General features: G+C 37.8%; 1 protein-coding gene across 2 annotated transcripts in view; it reads right to left on the reverse strand.

Moving 5' to 3' along the window:
- The window catches only part of ATP13A5 (ATPase 13A5), a 105,881-nt gene that overhangs the window by 73,889 nt on the left and 10,155 nt on the right, over positions 1-21,837 (reverse strand). The window contains exons 2-7 of one of the 2 annotated variants that reach the window (XM_038583711.1): positions 12,801-12,974; positions 11,971-12,117; positions 11,668-11,738; positions 11,486-11,566; positions 6,881-6,950; positions 3,256-3,390 (exon numbers count right to left, since the gene is read on the reverse strand). In XM_038583711.1, coding sequence (XP_038439639.1) covers positions 3,256-3,390; positions 6,881-6,950; positions 11,486-11,566; positions 11,668-11,738; positions 11,971-12,117; positions 12,801-12,974 — 678 coding nt within the window. The remainder of the gene's footprint in view (positions 1-3,255; positions 3,391-6,880; positions 6,951-11,485; positions 11,567-11,667; positions 11,739-11,970; positions 12,118-12,800; positions 12,975-21,837) is intronic. The other variant, XM_038583712.1, reaches the window with a different exon arrangement.

Genomic DNA, 21,837 nt, shown 5'->3' on the forward strand with positions numbered 1-21,837 from the left:
AATCAAACCTATTTTTTCTGTAACCCTTTCCCCAACTCCCACACAGGAGTCTCTGTGTTCCTTTTACATTTCCCTAAAGACAGTTATACCTAAGTTCCAAGTGAAGAAATGGACATTATAAGGAAACTTTAAAAGAGAGACTGAAATTTGTCATAAATGTGTAGATTGGAAATGTGTGGAGCAAACACAGGATTTAAGTTGGGGGAAATATGTGGAAACATTGAGGGGGCATAACACATCAAGTGGTAACACCACATTTACTTGGGGCCCATTGATTACAGGTGACAGTAACAGGAAATGCTATGAGGAGCAGGTCATTCATTCTCTTCCCTGGACTCCATATTGCTCACCTCTGCATCTCACAGTGTGTTTAGTTCATTCTTTTGCTCTCTTTCTCTACACAAATGTTTTTTCTACTTGTCCATACACAGGGATCAAGGGTAGCCATTGTGGTCCTAGCTAGGCTTCATTTCTCAGATCACATTCCTAATGGAATATAACAGACAGCTTCAAGCCTTTAGGCTTAGATCCCAGGCAAAAAGATATGTTGGCATCATTCCTGTTGATGGACTGGTTTCTACAGGGTAAGGTGACCCCTGTTGCAACTATGTGTGCCAGTGGAAGGAGAGCGACACCTGAAACAAACTAGTTGCAGGCTGCTAGAGCTCTGGGTGCTCCCAATTATCAGAGAAGAAAAGAAAGGTAGAGCACTTGCTCCAAAGATTGGGAGGTTGGAGAGAGTAAGGTTCATAGGTCCAGGCCCTGTTAAAGTCTGCTGTACTTTATGTCCTCAGGTTCTAAGAGCCACTGGCACATATTTATAATATATATCCCTTTTATGATTAGGGTAGTTTAAATAGGTTGCTATTATTTGTACACATCCTGACCTGAGTTGTTCATCTAGATATGTAGGCTAACACCTAATAGGGTCCAATGGGAATTGACTCCAGTCTACAACACATGTTTCCAGATTTCCAGTGGCCAGAAAATTTCTTACTAGTATTCTAAAGTTTTCAAAGACTCTTTTTCATTCCTTATTTGTGGCCCAAGCAAAATAATAGAATCCTGAAATGGTGAAACCTAAAAAAAAAAAAAAAAAAAAAAAAAAAAATAGAGTATAGCTTCTACTACTTACAGATGAGGAAAGTGAATCCAGAGAAAACAGTCCCAAGAGATGCACGATGAGTAAGCCAATGGTCGTTAGCAGCCCTGTCCCCTTGTTCCTGTGCTGCTTCCTGGTTCACATTATAGGGCTCTTCCCTTCAATCTCCATGTCCCCTCCCATCTGTCCATTGCCAACTTTCCCAACTCCAGACAAACTAATAAAAGCAGCAATGGTAGTATCACTGATAATAAGAACTAGCGTTTGGTGAGTGTCTACTGTGTACTAGGAATATAATATTCAAATTCATTTAATTTCTCATTTAATTCTCTCTCATTTGAAACATACACATACACACCTCTTATTGATAAGGAGGCTGATTATAATAGCGTCAAGTAACACGAATAGGAGAGGGAAGGGGGGTATTTTTAACTTGATTAGATAAGATCTTCCTGCCAAAAGTCCTTAGAGAGTTCTGTATTTTTCCTGAGAACATTTAGATGGTTCATGATGATACATTCAGGTGAGTATTTGTAGATGTCTCCCCAGTGAAATGAAAGACATAGTGGGAGCATTGTACTCACTGATGCTTGACTTAAGCCAGAAAGCATATGAATGGCTTACAGGAATCATTAGATATTCTATCAAGCAAAGATTTCTCAAAATCCAGGAACTAGAAATTCTATTTGTGGGCTTCACAATACATACATTTATCATATAACAAAGGTAAAAACTTAGGACACTGAAGTTTCTTATTGTGGCTGGAAGGATGTGACAGATCTTTTATTGTCCTGGTGTCTATTTTCATTTTTGTGCTCAAATGCTTAGACTTCACCAGAAGGATGTCACTCTTTCCCCTGACTTGGCAGCCAGGCAGAAAGTATTTGCCACCACCAAAGGCAGTTTACTGGTCACTGTTAATATTTTTGGGATTTAAATTAGTTTGTGAAAAAACACACCAGGGCATTCATTTCTTAAGGGGGGGGGGGGGAACAAAAAACAAAACCCAGAAACGAAATAAAGCTCTTTTTGTCCTCACTCTTGAGTTCAAAATATCTCCATTTATTTAACTTTTCATTTTTAGGTTCTGTTTTCTAACTCTTTATATACTTATTGCCTTTCTTTCATTTCTCATCAAAAACTTCATAACTCAAAATTTACAGGATCTAAAACCAGATAAAGAGCCAATATTAGACCTAATACTTATTGAGTGACTGAAACAGACTTGGAATAAAAGATCCCTTTCAGTGGGACTTGAGCCAATGCTCCATGTCTGCCTTACTGACATGTGCCCAGAGCTTATTTTACCACTATCTAGAATCATCTCTCTTCTCACGCTTATGGTTTTGACTTCCATCCTCAGCTATGCTATTAGCTTTACACTGAGGAAATATGGCTCACGCAGTAGCATATCATTTGATATGAAGCCCTGACTCTTTCACAAACCTATGTTCTGACCTGAAACTAACTCCCTTGAATCTTAGTTTCCTTCCCTTTAGATGAGGGATGAAGTTTGAACCAGTTCAGTAGGGCTGACAGAATGACACATTGCGCTGTGCCACCACCCACACCCCCCCCCCAACCCATATATACAAAGCTTAATTCCACACTCAAGTTTTCAAAAATATATAATAAATACAGCAAGACATCTTTTTGGGGTGGCCTCATGATTCAGTCTAATGACTCTTAAGCAAAGTAGAACATTTTCTAGAAAGATGCTGTGGGAAGCTGAGACTTGCAGAGGCTATGGAGTTATATGTGATATTCAGCAAAATTCTTTTTCAGAATGCATTGTTATATCATTTATAAGGCTTATTTTTTTCTAAAAAAAAAAAAGAAGGCTTTAAATGGCTATATGATGAACAATAATGGAAAGGTTCTACACTGGCATCATTAATCCATCAGAGCCTTCTCTTCCACTACATTCACAACAGCCTCAGAGTCCTTCTGAACATAGTATGCCATTGAGCTTTCAGTTGATAATTTGGACTTTGCAATGACATTTTCATCCACCTGCTAGTCCTGAAGCACTCCTCCTGAGAACCCTCAATAAGTCCTTGCTTTTTTCCTTTATGACATATTAACAAAGCAACTCTGCTCTCAGTGGAAACTCCAGAAGCTAAATAGAATCCCACTGTGATTTCAGCTCTTACCTGTCGCAAATCATACACACTTAAGACAATGGAGATAACAGACAAGATGATGATGGCCACAGAGTATTCTATGTAACCTTGGGACAGCCACAACGTTAGGGTAAAGGCTTGGAACACGTAGAATGGATTTAAAACCTGCAGGTACAAAAACAGCATTTGAGTTACTTTCATGGACCTTAGTGGCAATCAGGATATTTCTTTATAGAATTTTTTTCCCACTTTTTACAACACACAACAATCTCTAACATTTAAGAATTCACTTAGAACTCAATTTCAGTAGAGACAATGTCAAGCACAGAGAATACGCCATGGTGGATGCCAGGTTATGTTAAGCACTCAGAGCCTGGCCACAAATTGATCATTCTTATTTATTTTAAATTTTGAGAAGTATTTTAGGGACCCCTGGGTGTTTCAGTTGGTTAAATGTCTGCCTTCAGCTCAGGTTGTGATCCCAGGATTCTGAGATGGAGCATCGGGCTCCCTGTTCAGTGGGGAGCCTTCTTCTCCACTTCCCTTACCCTCTCTTCCCTGCTGCTCCTCTCTCACTCACTCTTTTGTGCACGTGTGAATAAATGAAAAATCTTTAAAAACAAAAAAAGAAAAAAATACTTTATCAATAAAAAAACTAATAACTTATTTTTTAATCCAATATTTACCCATAATGGAGGAGAACCATGATTTAGTCTCTTTTTAAAATGAACTTCAACTTTGACCATTTTTATTGCAGTTCCTTCTTCATGTGATCTCATGCCACAGATTGAATCCAGGTATGTGAGGAAAATGCAAGACTGCATTTGCATCCAGGTAATTTAAAAATTACAGACTGTTCATGTCACAGGTCTTAGCAAGATGCTTTGAGAGTCAGGCAAGTCTGCATGGGCCTGACCTTGAGCAAGAAGGGACATGGTACCCAAAACTGTGGTGAAACCCATAGGCAGAATGTATTCCCAGCCCAGAGCGGGCCATCTGTGCATGTAGTTTTTAGTTTCTTTATAATATCTTCAACTTTTTTTATTCACTCAATTTTCCCCATTTTGGTCCTGCTGACACTATTAATAATGATGGCAGAGAAAGCAAACCTGAGGAGCTAGACGGAGTCATATGATATATACACATAGTGTGAATCAAAGAGCCCATCTGAGAAAAAACAAGGATTATTTCTTGGTGAAGTGCTCTTTATGATGATTATGAATTAGATGAAATATTACCTAAAACCAGTACCATTCTTTTTTACCTCTACTTCCTATAATTTTCTAACATGCTAAATAAACTTCTCCTTTAGTCTCCAAGATGAACTGACATCTGGTTAGTTAAGTTAATAGGCTGTATCTTAGTTTCTCAAACCCTTGGATATATTTTTTACATTAAAAAAGCTCTTGTTCCTTAATGTTTCTTATTATTTCCATTGCAACATGCTTTCCTTACAAATTATAGCTCTTCTGTTTGTTTGGCATAAAATGCTCTAATTGTAGATTATGCGCTAATGATAATATGATTTTGAGTTTATATAAACTCAGTAGAAAATTGTTTAAATACTTCTTGTATAGGAAACAACAAAATCATAATTAATTTAGCTCCCTTATTCAATATTCTTCTTTTGAAACCAAATACAGAATAGTTTTACCCGCTTTTTTTTTTTTTTCCTACTAAAGGCCCAGTAAGTAGGTAGAGAAAATATTATCACTCCTTTCAAAATAGACAAAATTGATACCTGGGGGAATCTTTGGCAGTTTGAAAATGAATAAAAATTTTAAAAGCAGCTTGCTTTTTGGTGGTGGAGGAGATTGTGTGTATGTGGGAGCATGGGGTAAATGGGAAAATCTCAGTACCTTCTAATTAATTTTTTCTGTGAACCTTAGATTGGTTTAAAAAAAAGTATAATAAAACATTATTTTGAAAAACATGACTGGGATGCCTGGGTGACTCAGTGATTGAGCATCTGCCTTTGGCTCAAATAATGATCCCAAGGTCCTCGGATTGAGTCCCACATCAGGGTCCCCACAAGGAGCCTGCTTCTCTCTCTGCCTATGTCTTTGCCTCTCTCTGTGTGTCTCTCATGAATAAATAAAGTCTTCAAAAAAAATAAAAAATAAAAACATAACCATGCTAAAGAAACAAAATGTCCATCATTATAAATTAGCAATAGACTAGAAACATGCAGCATGGAGTGAAGACTAGCACAATTGGCCCACTGGGTTCCACACAAGTACTAGACAGTGATGGCTAGGAGCTTGGTGCCACAGGGAATAAGACCAACAGTTGCTCCACAATTGGCAGAGGCCAAACCAGTCTTGCTCCCCTACCCCAGAGAAGAGGCCAAGAGAAATCACCACCAGCGACTGTTCCCTGGCAGAGGGCAGAGTGGGAAAGAACAGAGTTCATGGTGCAACTGTGAACTTGGCCAACCCAGCTGGCCCAAGGCCTGTATCTCCTAGAACGTTGGGGAACAGAGCCAGACACCCAGGAGAGGCCCTGGTTCTGAAATGGGAGCTATGGGGACTGTTAAGAGACAAACTCAGAGCCATACGGGATGGCAAGTGAAGACGGAGAGAAAGAGAGAAGTGATGGCAGGGGAAATCCTGCTTCAGGGAGCTCACTGCTGCCACCACCACCACTAATAATAACTTCAGAGTACACTAAGAAAATATCCCTAAATAAATAAATAAGTAAACCCACTAACAAAGCAAAAAGTCATCCTTAAGAAAATCGATAGAGTAACATGAGAAAGATCAAACTAATACATTTAAAATAATCAAAAAGATCATAAAAGTAATAACAATACCCCCACCACCATTATAACCATCATCAAAAACTTAAGAAAACAAAACAAATGGAAAATTATAAAACAGGAACCTGTCTCTCACACTGGGAAGGGATTTTTTTTTAAGTGGATTTACTTTAAAATAGGGAGTTATTGAAAAGGACTAGTTAGAAATCCTGGAATAGGGGCACCTGGGTAGCTCAGCTGGTTAGGTGTCTGACTCTTGATTTTGGTTCAGATCATGATCTCAGAGTCATGAGATCAAGCCCTGAGAAGGGGCCCATGCTTAGTGGGGAGTCTGCTTGGGATCCTCTCTCTCTCCCTTGTCCCTCCCCCCACATGCTCTCTATCTCAAATAAATAAATAAATAAATAAATAAATAAATAAATAAATAAATAAATAAATATTTTTAAAAATCCCGGAATAAGGGGCACCTGGGTAGCTCAGTTGGTTAAGCAGCTGCCTTCAGGTCAGGTCATGATCCCAGGGTCCTGGGATAGAGCCCCACATCAGGCTCCCTACTCAGTGGGGAGTCTGCTCCTCCCTCTCCCTTTGTCCCTGCTTGTGCTTTCTTGCTCTCACTCTCTCTTTCTCTCAAATAAAGAAGTAAATAAAATCTATTTTAAAAAATCCCAGAATAAAAAAATATGTATTTATTGAAGTATCAAAAAGAAAAGAAAACCTCTATGGACAAGAAAAGCATAGACTAAAGACAACAGGGAATAACAAAAAGCAGTTATATGAAATAAAGATTTTGTTCAGATCAAAGTATCCATGTATTGACTAAAATTCCCCTGAGTACCAGGAAGTAAAAGTAAAGGACCAAAAAACATTTTTTTTTCAAAAACAGATGAAAATAATTACCTGTTTAACAAGCAGCTTCCATATGGGCTGGATTCCTACCTCAATGGCATTGGGCCCGCACACTAATCTTCTGTAGGAGATTGATCACCTATTAGTGCCACATCTAAAATCTCATTGGTAAGTGAGTATAAGCCACACTAAGCAAAAGTCACTGCTCTACCCGTTAAGCACTTTGTGCCTTTAATAAAAAATTAATGCACAAATCCTAAAATATTAACATTTTTTAAAATGAAAGTGCATGATGGACAAAGTTGTTTTTTCACTTAAAAAATATCTTAAGTACAATGCAACTCAAGCATCAAATTGAAGTTAGTAAAGCATTTTCAGTTATTTTTTAAGTAATTGTATTCTAAGAACAACTAAAAAGACACAGATGTAAAGATATTTCCTAGAATTCTCAGGCATTCTAGATTGTTCTTGATGTTAAAGATCACTTCCATCTTACCTTGGTCTCTTCAGTACCTAGGGCAGGCCTTCAATATGAAAATAAATACATGAATGAATGAGCCAATGAACTGGAAGAGCCAATATGGTCTTCACAGCTAAGCCTTTGTAATTCCACACATATGCATGTTCCAATAAGAATGTTGTATAGCATTTTATACACAAAATTATCTCATTTAATTGTCACAATGGTCCACAGGAAAGGGCCAATATCCCCATTTTGCCAATGGGAAAAACTATCCGTTTGGGTGTTTTGCCGAAAGTATGCAGATCTAGTATTAATTGTGACAATACAACTTTTAAGCAGAGATGACTGTCAGAAATAGCACTTAGCCTTTTATATGTATTACCCCTATGAGATTTCCTAGTATCATCTTTATTAGAAAGAAAGCTGAAGTTCAGATAAAGTCAGTAACTGTCTCAGAGTCTCAGAGCTGGAAAGACGTAGATCCAGGCTTCACACCCTGGTCTCCATGCCTCCACTTCACACTCAGTGAACATCAATGCTGCAATGTGCATGAGGGGTCCTTGAACTAAGGCATAAAATAGCTGAGTCAAGGTTTGTCTGACTTCCAAGCCACATCTTTCCAAGTACAATTCCTGCGTGCATGGGTTTGAGAGGACTCAAACCAAGGTTTTCTGACTCCATGTGTGAAAACACTGAGGTGCAAGGATGCTGGAAGACAGAAAGGTCAAACAGCATACACTGCTGGGTTGGGGATATCATGTGTCCCCAAATTTCACACTGGGAAGAGAACATAACCCAGGCCACTTTGGTGCTCAGGATCTTCTCTGGAATAAGTGGAAATAACCTGTTGTTGGCAAAATGTCAGAACTTAAAGTGTCAGAACTTCTCAGAATCCTGAACTTGGTCTTCTTTCTTTCTCTCTTTCTTTCTCTTTCTCTCTCTCTTTCTGCTTGGAATGCCTTTCCCACTTTCCTCAATTTATAAAGGGCCTTTCAGCCTGTGAGAGTCAAATCTGATGATAGAGCCTAATGGCATAATTTGAGATCTAACAGACCTGGATTTGAATCCAGCTAAGCCTTTGCTGCTCGTTGGACTTGAAGCCAGATTCCCCTGCATCTTTGCATGGCTTACTCTTTTTCATTCAGGTCTCTGTTCAAATAGCACTTCCTTGTTGGAATTTTCCTTAACAATTCTATTGACAATAGCCACCCTGATACCCAACTCAGATTCTCTTTATCTCCTTACCCTATTTCATTTTTCTCTATAGTGTGCTGATAATATGAATTTGCACTTTATTTTTTACATGTTAGTAGGCATACAAATAAGAGATGGTATCATTCACTATAATATAGACTTCTAGAGGACACTAGTATATCTTGAATGCCTAAAACAGGGCCTAATACATATAATGCATTCAATAATTATTTGTTGAATGAATATGGGGTGAGCCTCCATTCCCTTATCTATAAGATGGGTTTGATAATACATTCCTGGTAAAATTGCTATCAGTAGTATAATATAAACAAGAAAAGCATTTAGCACAAGTTCCAAGGGCATGGCAAGTTCTCAATAAATGCCAGTTATCTTACAAGTCTTCCTTAGTCCCATAGGCACAATTAACTGTGTTTTTCTCTCCTCTGACATGCCTCCTTTTCTCAGTGATAGCAAGCACCTCTTTGAATTAGAGCATATAGTTATATGTGTTTCTTCTCAAGTTTCCTAGACCCTCTTTAATGGCAGGGATGGAGCTTTTTCAATTTTTTTCTAGCATCTAGAGGCACACTGTATAACATAGAATGTTTCCTAAGTATTGGAATTAATTAATGAAGACCTTTGTGACCCATGTCTACAATTACCTCTCCCCTAACAAGGCTGAAAACCCAGCTTACAGAACTACAGAAGCACACGGTTGTGGAAAGTCAGTTTAGAAAGAAACAAGGCAAGTGCCCGATGCTCTTCATCTCTTTCTGTCTGGTCAGATGGTTCCCAGTGTTACCATCAAAGGGAGCTCAGCTCCTGTGAGGACAGACTCAGCAGATTAATACATGACTATAGATTATCCTCTTTAGGAATTGTCTGGGCCACGTTTGGATTGCAGGAGCCTGGCATGCTCCTTGTTGGTTGGTCTTTTCCACTATCTCTTGCTGTAAGGTATTGGGTGTTTAGGATCATGTACTCATCTCAATCTGAACACAAGCCAGGCAGGATTTTCAGGGACATTGACCAATGGCTGAGCAACCAGAAGTAATGGAAGGCTTGAAGCTGGGTTACATGAAGAAAGTTCCGGGGAACAGAGGAGATAACACATTCTGACTAAAAATCTGATAAGCTTTTGAGGAAAGAAAAGAGGCCCTGGATTTATTCTGGGAGGCCTTACAAAACTAAATAGGCTGAACAAAATTATGTAAACTTGCCTTAATATTCAGAACTAGCCCTTAGGGGATAATTTCTTTGGAGGCAGAAGGTCCCTCTCTAAAAGAGATTGAAATATTTCTTAACAGGGAAGCTGTGGAGGCCATTTCAGGGTTGGCTATGACCTACAGTTGAAGGATCACTGAGCTTTCCTGCAACCATTCCATAATAGTAAATCTGCTGGGATATATTTATTTCTGAAAAATCAAACATGAATGACTAGGAATACTTTCATCTGGGATGGTCTATGTCACTTTTCAATTTGATTATTTGTTCATTCATTCATTTATCAATTTATTTTTGATATAATGGTGGAGAATATGTTGTGTGCTGGGAACTTTAGAGTCCAGATAGTGAAGAATAGAGTAGGGGTCCTCAAGGAGGTAGGAGGACCATGTCAGAATCACTGGTGAGCTTTTTTAAACCACACATGACCATTCTGACTCCATTCTGATCACCCACCAATAGAGTCCTTGGCAGGGAGGGACACCTGAAGTCTTTTAAATAGTTAATGCTAAGCCAGGGAGTTCTGGCATGACCCACTTCCATGAACCGTGGAATATTTAGAGAGCAGGCTTATGGAATTAGAAAAAGTTCCCGGGCATCTAGTTCATGAATGAATAAAGATAGGAGTAGAGAACTTTCTAGAACATTTTTATTCCTAAGGCCCTCTGAAAATCCCTCTTCAGGATAATGTTATCTCTCCTCATGTCCTGATTTGCCTTTTTGCTACTGAAAAGTGACAGTGACATAAATATGTGCATTTTCCGTCTCTGCCTGGCTAATAGGAAGCCTAAAGAGAACATTGTATTTAGATTTTGTGGCTTTTCATTATGAGAGAGTTTTGTGTCTCTCCTCCCTTTATTTCTTCATGCTTTTCATGAAGGCAAGCTCAAATCTATTTAGAAAACTAATCCAATACCATGCAACCAACCAGTCCATCAATCACATTTATTAAAAAAAAAAAAAAGCCCTCATCTTACACTAAAAAATTAAAGAGTGTGGGAATAGTTCACATTCTACTTGCTCCCTTTACTGTCCAACTAAAAAAGCCCATAAATAAAATCTGCCTATATATTTATAAGGAAATTATCTCCTCTATTCTTCATATTTGGGAAACTATACTCTTTGTCTTGCTTATTAGGTTGCCAAGCTCTTTATTGCATGGACTAGATTTAAATTTAATTATGTATGATGTTTATTAAAGCTTGGCACTTGATAAATAAGGACAAACATGAGGTAGTCACACTGATGGGCAATCTTTCCTGTGGAAATGGTGTCCTAGGCAAAAGCCAAGTATATCTACAATAACCAACTAAATTTCCTAACTAGATCAATCCTTTGCTTGTCTGGTGCTTAATGCTATCAAACCAGTATGTTTTTAGTGACTTTGAAAACATTTTGTGTTCCAGCGTATTAAGTATTGCATCTGAAATGCAGTCATAATATTGTCTTTCTGTCTCTCAGAGGATTTGGAGGATGATGAAGCAGATGCCTATGAAATGACTCAAGATTTTTTGAGGAAAGAATAAAAAAGGCAACACAGAGGAGACCGTTTCACAGTCCTGAGGGAAAAGATCAGATATTACCTGATTGGTTTTCCTTTTTAATAAGTTTGCCTAAGATTAAAACAACTTAAAATATGTCTTTGTGTCTGGTAAATAAACTGGAATTATATGAGGTTGATGAAACATTATGGCAACAGCTCACTGATCAAAAGCCATTTGATATCTCAATTTCTTCTGGCAGAGTTCACTCTCAGGGAGTGTCGCAAACCATACCTGACCTCTTGTTCTTCACTGGTCAGGCCCAGTCCAAATGTGTGGTAGATGTCGTGGCAGGAGTTGCTGTCTTCTAGTAGCCTAGAATGTCAGGACAGGAAGCTTGCTTCAGTTCATGGCACTCAACAAATCAGTGTTTTTCCTTCATATCTTGATGAATGCTGAGAAGAAGTCAAACTTACCCAACTTTCTGAAACCTCTTCTCAGAGTAGTTCCAAACATACCTGATTTTCTGCACCTGGACACATTGCAGCTGCAATTACAAATATGATAGAACAGGTGTTATTCACAAAGTAAAGCCCATCAGGGGAGGTGAGGGCAATTTGGCACTAGTCCCTGTGTCGTGCTCACTTTCCTTAATACTTTGTTGTAATTCCCAGCCCAGCACTGTGACATTCAGAACTTCCATCCAATGAACACTTACATTATCCTTTTTAAAAAAAAAACAAAAAACATGCCATTACATTGCACTCAAAATTACTTACTTTTAATTCTGGCTTCAGTACGGCTTGGTTAATGACAGAGTGGCGGTCAGCCACCAGGGGTTCTTCTGGATTCTTGCTTATAGGAAACTTTAGTGTGGATAAGTAGAGGCATACAACCTTCTTCCTCATATATCTTTGAAATTTATCCTACAGAAAACAATCTAGCCAATGAAATTCTCAAATGTTATTTATTTAGTAAGACAATCAACCAAATATCTACCTAGACCAGTGATTCCCAAAGTTTCAGCTATAGACAAGAGCATCAGTATTATCTTGGAACTTGCTAGAAATGCAAATTCTCAACCCCACCACGAGCCTACTGAATCAGAAATTCTGGGGTGAGGTCAGCAGGCCATGTTTTAAGAATCATTCCAGGTAACTGATTTGCACTAAAATCTGAACCACTGTGCTAGAGCATGAAGAGAAAGACATGCTTTACAGGAAAGCTTTATATCCAGAAAATATTTTCCAGTTATCTTAAAAAATGACATTTAGGTGTTTAAAATGTCTACTTTCCCCTCAAAATATGTATTCTTAAAAACCTGAACTATCCTTCCTGTGTTATGTCTTTAAGAGTTATAACACTGACAGTCCCTGCTAATATAATGGCTAAAGGCATTGAGAATTAGTCTGACATGGTAGAAATTTCCCCAGGGTGACACGGAGGGAATGTCCTTTCTTCTTGAGTCAAACTAAGAGATGGCAAGTAGGTTCACATATAGTTTTGCCATCTCCAATTTGGGGACAAGAAAACACTTAAAGAAAGATCTACTCTAGAATGCCAGCCAGTCATTGGTTGTGCCACCAATGCAATGCTGAAGGGCTCTCACCGTTGTTTTTAGCAAAACAGTGTCTGCTTCTTGCAAGGGGCATGGGATACAGTTGGCCCACACCCTCCACTGGGGTTTCCAGTAGAACACCAGCAGAAGAAACCCACAAGTCAGTATGGATATTACAAGGCAGAGGGCTCTGCGTAGATTCTGGGTCCGGTAACCAAACACCTCCTGTAATGTAAATAAAACATGACTCTATTTTTCTTTTTTCACATAAACACACTATTTCGTTCCAAGAAACACAAGCTTTAAACACAGTGATATTAGTTGGGAAGGAAATCTGGTTTTGGCTAGTTGAATCAGATTGATTGCTTACAGCTGTCAGCTGATATCATAAAAAAAGAAGGACTCATTTTGCTACCCTGGCATATGTAACTAAAACATTAGACAGGAGGAGCAAGGACCAAGTTGACTTATTTGGTTTTAAATACTGTCAAGAGTCACCCCATGTTTTGGACCAGATTTACTTTTTTTGGTAAAAGTTTTTTTTTTTTTTTAAGATTTATTTATTTATTCATGAGAGACACAGAGAGAGGCAGAGACATTGGCAGAGGGAGAAGCAGGCTCCTTGTGAGGAATCCGATGCAGGTCTTGATCCCAGGACCCTGGGGTTGATGACCCGAGTGGAAGGCAGACGCCCAATTGCTAAGCCACTCAGGCGTCTCTAGGTATAAGGTCTCAAAAATTATTAATGTAAACTTACTGGAGGAAGATGATACAATGGGTGCAATAATAGAAATCAAGAGATTATCTGTGGACATGAAGTATTTTCAAAAGACCACTGATAGGAATTTACCCTGACAGTAACATGCTGAAATGTAGTTGGTATAATCCTGAATGGAGTGAAGACTTTGAGATGTGGTTTTAGGGGTACCACATAGCCAAAAACAATTGATTCTTTTATTTCAAGCCAATTTCTAGTTTCCATCCATCTTCCAAAATCAAGTTTCATAGCACTGGATTTTAAATTTCAAAAACTGGACTTTTAGTGTACTTGAAAGACCCAGAAGAATGTTGATTATGAATGACAGTATTACTATATTATTTTTTTACGTTCTGCTGTTATTTGTTTATGTATTTTTTGAATATATTCGGATTCTGAATTCCTATGTCCAGATCACAGAGATGCAATGTCAGGAAAAAAGTTTTTTTTTTTTTTCTGAGTTTCTATAGCATTTTTAATGATAGAATCTTTTTAATTTAATGCCAATTTAGATCATGTTATAACAAATCTCTTGGCTTACTATTTTTGAAAAGTTTTCATTTTTGAGATCGTGATTTTCATTAGTTTTTTTCTAGTAAAGAACTCTGTGGTAGATTAAGATTTTAATAATAGTTGTTGAAAGTAATCCTTAAGCATAATGAAAAGGTCACAGGCAGCAAAAATGTAAATTTGAGTCACTGCTCTACTAGTTATCAGTTATGTGACCTTAAGTAAATCATATCACCTCTAGAGAATCCCAATTTATTCCTTTACAAAACAATTAGAAATACATGCCTTACAGGGTGCTTGTGCTCAAATGAGATAATGTCTCCTTAAGTGCTCTGCAAAGTAATTACAATTTTAAGAGTTTCTTTCCAGTGCTCCTTAGTATTATCATACACCTGGGAAAAAATGTTCATTAAGTTTACTGATGCAGCCACTCTATTTTGAGATTATTCATGATGAGGTTTAAATGTAACTTAACAATGTGTTCACTCTGGTTCTAAAGCACATTTTCAGTTGAGTCTCCTTTCTCCCTTCCTACTTTCCTTCTGATTCTATAAACCTGTTTTAGTTTTATTTCTGAATGATAGTTTTATTAGACTCCAATAAACTGTATACATCAGTTCACATATTATGTTATAAATATGCATTATTTTACTAAGTTATTCATGGGAGCTTATAGCCAAAGTGTTCAAAATTGAAGCAAATCGTTTGGAATTTTAGGCCAGCTTGTAGCTGAAAAAGCACATTGCAAATGCCTCCCCCCCTTTTTTTTTGTTAACTTACATACAACAATGGCATGGGTAATCATAATTCTGACGCCCTTTCAGTTCTTTTCTATACGATATTTTTTTACTGAACTGACAGTGCCAGCAAGATGGCAATAAAATCACTACGACTACATACTGCTAATAACCTCATAAATTGGAATAATTCTTTAGAGAAAGCAAGGTGAAAAATTATATCAAGATTTATAAAGATGTTTCTATCTCTTGAATCAGTAATGTCACGCTTGGAAATATACCCTAAGGAAATAATACACAAAGTAGAAAATGATGTGTATAATGATGTTTCATACAGTATGGTCTGTAATAGCAAAGTTATTGGAAGAACCAAATGATAGCTAATGGTTCGGCAAGATGTGAAATATCAAAACAATGGGCTATGGTGGCACCATTAACCAGAAAATGTGTGAAGTCAATGTAGAAATATGGGCCATTCTACAATATAATATTAAGTGAAGAAAAAGACAAAGAATAGATAGAACAGATGGGAAAAAATAGTAACTTTAACCCAACAATATCTGTAATTATACATAAATGACAAAACAAAGATTGCCAGATCAGATAATTAAAAACTCACTATATGTTGTTTACAAGAGACATCTTTAAATACAAAGAAGCAAATAGATTAAAGGAGAAAGAAAGGGAAATGAACAATGCAAAGACTAACAAAGGAGAACTAGTATAGCTATGCTGATGTCAGACAAAAGAGACTTTACTTTTTTTAAAGGTTTTAGTTATTTATTTGTTTGTTTTTTTTTTAAAAAGATTTTATTTCTATTTATTTATTCATGAGAGACACAGAGAAGCAGAGGGAGAAGCATGCTCCATGCAGGGAGCCTAATGTGGGACTCGATCCTAGAACTCCGGGATCACACGCTGAGCCAAAGAAAGGCAAGTGCTTAGCTTCTGAGCTACTCAGGTGTCCCAAGATTTTATTTATTTGACAGAGAGAGAGAGAGAGAGAGAGAGAATAAGCTGGGGGAGCAGCAGGCAGAGTGAGAGGGAGAAGCAGGCTCTCCACCCAGCAGGGAGCCCAATGTGGGGGCTTGATCTCAGGGTCCTAGCATCATGACCTGAGCTGAAGGCAGACACTTAACTGACCGAGCTATCCAGGTGCCCCCAAAATAGACTTTGAAAAATAAATATTCTGAGAAGAAGGATACTTCATAATCCCCCCCCCCCAAAAAAAATCAATTCAACAGGAAGAAATAATAATTCTAAATTTAGGGGCACTTGTAATTTCAAAATTTGTAAAACTTAAAGTCAGTGTCATCATTGGAAATTTTAACACTCCATTCTCACTAACTGAAACAAATACATAATAGAAAATGATCAGAAGGCTGAAACAGGCATTTTACAAAGGAAGATTTCTTGTATAGCATTCAAGAAGATGCTCTATATCATGTCGTTAAGGAAATGCAAAATAAAATTACAATGATATATCACAGCCTAGAATAGCCAAGACAATCCCTAAAAAAAAAAAAAAAAAAAAAAAAAAAAAAAAAACCAAAACAAGTTGAAAGACTTACACAACCGGATTGAAAGACTCACTCTAAAATGACCCAGTGATAAAATGACACAATGGTATAGCCATAGAATAGCTAAAATTAAAAGGACTGAATATACCAAATATTGGCAAAAATGCAGAGCAATGGTACTCTCATACATTGTTACTGGAAATGTAAATTGGTACAGATATTTTGAAACTGTATTGCTAAAGATACATATACTCTATGAGCTAGTAACTCTTAGATTTTTGCACAGGTAACTGTATACGTTCATGAAAAGTTTTGCACAAAAATATTCCTATCAGCTCTATTCTTAAGAGCCCCAAACTGGAAACAATCTAAAGGTACATCAATAGGAGAAAGATAAATAAATTTTGTGTTTTCTTACAATGGAATGCTACAGAACAATTTTTACTTTTTTTTATTTTTTTACAAAACAATTTTTAAAATGAACTTCTAATGCAAACAACGGCATGTGTGAATTTCACAGACGTTATGCTGGATCAATGAAGTACAGTAAATCGATACACAACTTTATTCGTAGGAAGTTCCCAAATGAGCAAAAATAATTGGTGACAGATGTCGTCGAACTGTGCACTTAAGTTCAGTGCACTTTATCAACACCACTGTACTTATATATGCCGATAAAAAGTAAAGGGGGTTGTTTATTATACACTGTTCCAAGTAGGTGGGAGTTACTTTAATTACTTTAATGGAGTTAGACTGAGGAAGAGAAAATGGCAGTAAATTTTGAGAAGTAAATGAAAAGAGAAGAGCAAGAGAATTTCTGTAGGAAATGGAAGGAAAGTTTGATAACCTGGAAAGACTATAGCCTCTCGATGTGGATGATTGGGAAATGCTGATTTCCGCTGAGCAGAGACAAAAATCACATCCCTAATAATCAATAAAGGGGAAGTGGTTTCTGTGAAAGACCCTGCTTATGGTTGGGGACAGCACAATTAAAATGTCAGCAGATTTTTTCCCCGTCTGTTAAAAAATAGTAAGTAGATAGATAGATAGATATAAAAGAACTTATAAATGTCAGAGTAGCTTTCAGAAACATGAAGCTCCTTGAGCAAAGACGAATAGAAACAATATTTTTGCTTCCTTGACAAATTGGCTCCATAAACCTTGGTACATTTCCTTTCCATCATTTCTGAGTTTTCCCAAGGGTTACATGCTAGACTGGGACTTGAGGTTTTGGTTAAAAGAATCATTCTTTAATCTGGCATTCTTTTACTCAAATACTCTCAGTCAGCTTGCCAATGTTTGTGTAATTTGAGTTTATCACAGTGTATGTTTCCATTTTCACTCAGTTAATCTCAAGTATAATTTGAGTGTTCTAAGTGATTATTCTTCTGATGCAATAAGAGTCACTCAGATTTCTCCAAAGCATTAAACACCCATGGTAAGATCCACCAAGATGTGCAGAGTAGAGGAGGGAACCAGGAGCAATATGTGTACAGTAAGAAGATAAGTAGAATCTAGAGGTCTTGTAGATGTAAAGACACTGGGAACAGAGAGAGGGAGGGTCAGAATCTCAAACCCACTACTCATGGTTCCTTGCAGTAAAGTGGGTTTTGCCACCTACTAGTTATTGTGATCTCGGGATTTAACTTCTCTAAATCTGTTTCCATCTCTGTACTCAGGAGATAATAGCATACACCTGGAAGCATAGTTGTGAAGATTAAGTAGAGGTGTAAGGTGTTGTGCACAAAGGAAGCTTTCAATCAATGTTAGCAGGTGGCTTGGTAATGTGTTCAGCCAACGGTGGAGAGAGTTTTCAGTTTTGAGTGGCAATATACTGAAGCAAGGTGGGTAATAGAAACAGGCTAGTTCCATGGGGTGAGGAACACCGATCTGCCACCAATTAGTTGAGTTGAATTGGAGAGGTGTTGCACCATCTACACGTAGACTTTAATTGTACTCTCTCTAAACGGTCCCCTTACTTTTTTCTTTCCTGCTAAAATTCAGTAATCCCAGTACCAGGAGAGGTACCACATCTCGAATAGTCTGCTTCTAGGTCCAAAGTACAGAGAAAGTTGCTTGGATTAGGAGTAATAATAAAATATGCACATGACTTTCAACAGAGGCTGTTGCTAAAGGTCACAATTTAGAGCCTATCCAGACCTATCAGCACAGCCTCTTTTCTTTATACCCCACCCTATTGCCTTCAAGAAGCTCTCACTTCTGTTCTTCCATCACTTATTAGTTAATGGGATTTGGGTAAATGATTTGAATTCACTAAATTTTAGGTTTCTCATGTGAAAAATGTGGCTGGTTGTAAAATGCAAAGTAGTAGTCTGGTATAGCAGTTAAAAGCTGGAGATATGGGATGAGAAAACCCAGTTCAAATCATACAGCTCCCACTTAACCAGATATAAGACTTTGGACAATCCAGTTTATTTTTTCTGGTGATCTGATTTCCTCTTCCATAAATGAAAATGATATGAACCTTCATATCATTTGTTGTAAGAAACTAATGGGTTGTTGTAAGAAACTAATGAGTTAATGCATGCAAAGCATTTAGCACAGTTCCTGAAATAAATTTTGAGTGTGCAGGATACATTAACAGTTAATATTAGCTTGACTAATATACAGTTGGACAAAATTTCAGTAGATTAAAAGTGGCTAGTCCCATCAGAGTCATTGTGAAATGATTCAACCACAGGCAGCATTCAGAACTAAATCTTATTTGGGAAAAACGTAAGTTGTATTTCTAAAAGTGATTGATCCAATGGCTTAAATGGAATCTTTGCTTTTCCCACAGAGCACCAATTTTCAAAATCAAAGTCAAACACAGGCCAAAAAGAAAACTGCTCACCTTTGTAATACGTAACACTGAGAGAGGGCTTTAAAAAAAAAAAAGATTTTATTTATTTATTTGAGAGAGAAAGAGATAGTGAGAGGGAAAGGGAGAAGCAGACTCCCCACAGAGCAGCGACCCCCCCTCAATGCCCCCCGCCCCAACACCCTGGGATCATGACCTGAACAAAAGACAGATGCTTAACTAACTGAGCCAGCCAGTCATCCTGGAGAAGGGCTTTAAGATAAACACCAAATTGATTCTAAGATTAATGAGCTTAGTCACTATATATAGATGTAAGAGGGCATGCACACACACGGACCCCAATACAATCATCTTCGCTTGTACAGGAAGGACACCGTGTAAAAGGGGATCCTCCCTCCCAACATGATGTGACTTTGTATCTGTTACTTAACTGAGCCTCATTTTCTCAGTGTAAAATGGCTATCAGACTGCTAGCTCATAGCGATTGAGTACACCCATACATGGAGTGCGAGTATCTAAGATAATTTTAAAATCATTTTCCTTTCTTTCTTTTGTTAACAGGTACCTGAGATGGAACTAAGATTGGCCAAATTCCTTAGGAAAGGCGTTACAGGGTGCAGTTTAAGCTAAACATTGTTTCTTCCTAAAATTCTCTTTAAGAAGGATCCTCTTAGTTGTGTGGAACCATCCACTCGACTCTGCTGGTCTTTATTCCTGAATTTCCGTTGCATTGCAGCACTAGCATTTGTGCACGACTGGCCTTGTGAACAGGTCCTTTTGCATTTCTGTAAATCTTTTTATTCTTAAATTCACCCTTAATTTGTTCATCTAACTATTTGCTGCATACCCACCGTGCACAGGCACAGTAGTGTGGATCTTTTCTTTTTTTTAATTTTTTAAAAATTTTTATTGATTTATGATAGGCACACAGTGAGAGAGACAGAGAGAGAGGCAGAGACACAGGAGGAGGGAGAAGCAGGCTCCATGCACCGGGAGCCCAACGTGGGATTCGATCCCGGGTCTCCAGGATCGTGCCCTGGGCCAAAGGCAGGCGCCAAACTGCTGTGCCACCCAGAGATCCCCAGTAGTGTGGATCTTTTTGGGCGCAGTTCATAACACACTGAGTGACTCGAACCAACACTCTTGCAGCACAAGGCTGTAAAGTACCTACTCAACCAAATGGGACATAAATACCTCTCAGCACTGTAATTGCCTTCTGTGAATGGTGATGCCAGCTTTTTGCTGTGAAATTTTAGGCTTTTCCATGGGTGGGTATTCCAATAGCCTTAGAGGAAGTGAGCTCTTTGTGGGTAAGCATCAAATGTTTATAAAGTCCCTTGAATCATGGCCAAGGAGATATTATCTCTGAGTCCTTTGATGGGGCAAGAGTTCATCATGTTTTTTTTCTTTTTTTTTTTTTTTTCAAATAATCACAGCATCAAGTTTCTATTCATTATTCACAATCTACCTTTTGTTGTCTTTATCTGTATGTGCCAAATTGTGTTCCTTAATGTGTTACATGGGAGGAGGTTCTTACAACTCTGTCATATATCAAGTTTTTTTCTTTAACGTTAGAATAATAGTGTCTCTGGTTAATGAATCACGTTAGTACGGTCATTGTTCCTCACCCCTCTGTTACTGCTTTGGTTTGGCCACATGGAGTCATTCGTGTTAGTAATCATCACTAATCACCAAGCATTGTTGGGTGTAGCTTCATATATCTTCTCCTGCATTCATACCATGGAGTGTCCTTTGAGTAGGGGAAGAAAATGTCTTGGACTGCTTCCACTTTTGTCCATTTGGCAATGAGAACTAACCTTTCTCAAGCATTTAGGTGTCCTTCAGTCATCATAACCTACTCCATGAAATAGCATAGCTATTTATGAAAATACTTATTAGTAATGTCATCATTATAATAATTAATATTAAGTAATACTATAATAATTAGTATTATAATTGATAGTATTGATAAATCCCTCTAAATACACTATTATTTATAGATCAAAAAACTGAGTCTTGAGGATGTTCAAAGTAATTGCTGAAATAGTTCAACATCTTAAATCTTCCCCTATGCTTTCTTCCTGGAATAAGAAAGGCCCTTTCCTCTTTAGCAATGTGAATCAAAACCCAGTACCAAGCAGATGAGAATATTATCACTCTCAGCTACACGCATTCCCATAAAATCAACTACTAACATGTGGTCTCCCTGGAAGTAAAAGTGCACCTGAGGACCTTCTTTTGATGCAGCCAGGGGCAAGAGAGCAGCAGTAAGTAAGGGTCCAAAGGTAATGAGATGCATGGGTGAATCAGCAGGGACAATTTCGAGAGCCAGAATTTGCCTTAGATCAAGCACATGGGACAACATAGCATGTTCTGTTAAAGCTTATTTCTGGAATAAGAGCATCACCAAACAAGAGAAGTATCTAAGAGATTATTTGGTTCAAATTCCTTCCTGAAAAAAATAGGTATAGACCATCTTATGCCAGTGAGTGCCTAATGTCTGTTTAAGACAGGCTACTTGCTCATTTATAGGGTAGACTTTCTCTTGTTGGGCAGCTGTGGTGCATTAGTTCTTTCTTTCTTTCTTTCTTTCTTTCTTTCTTTCTTTCTTTCTTTCTTTCTTTCTTTCGAAGATTTTATTTATTTATTTATTTATGAGAGAGATAACACAAGCAGGGGAGTGGGGAACAGAGAGGGAGTAACAGACTCCCCACTGAGCAGGAAGCCTGACATAGGGCTCTAT

Source organism: Canis lupus, chromosome 34, assembly GCF_011100685.1.
Source record: "Canis lupus familiaris isolate Mischka breed German Shepherd chromosome 34, alternate assembly UU_Cfam_GSD_1.0, whole genome shotgun sequence".
Classification (NCBI taxonomy): Eukaryota; Metazoa; Chordata; class Mammalia; order Carnivora; family Canidae; genus Canis; species Canis lupus.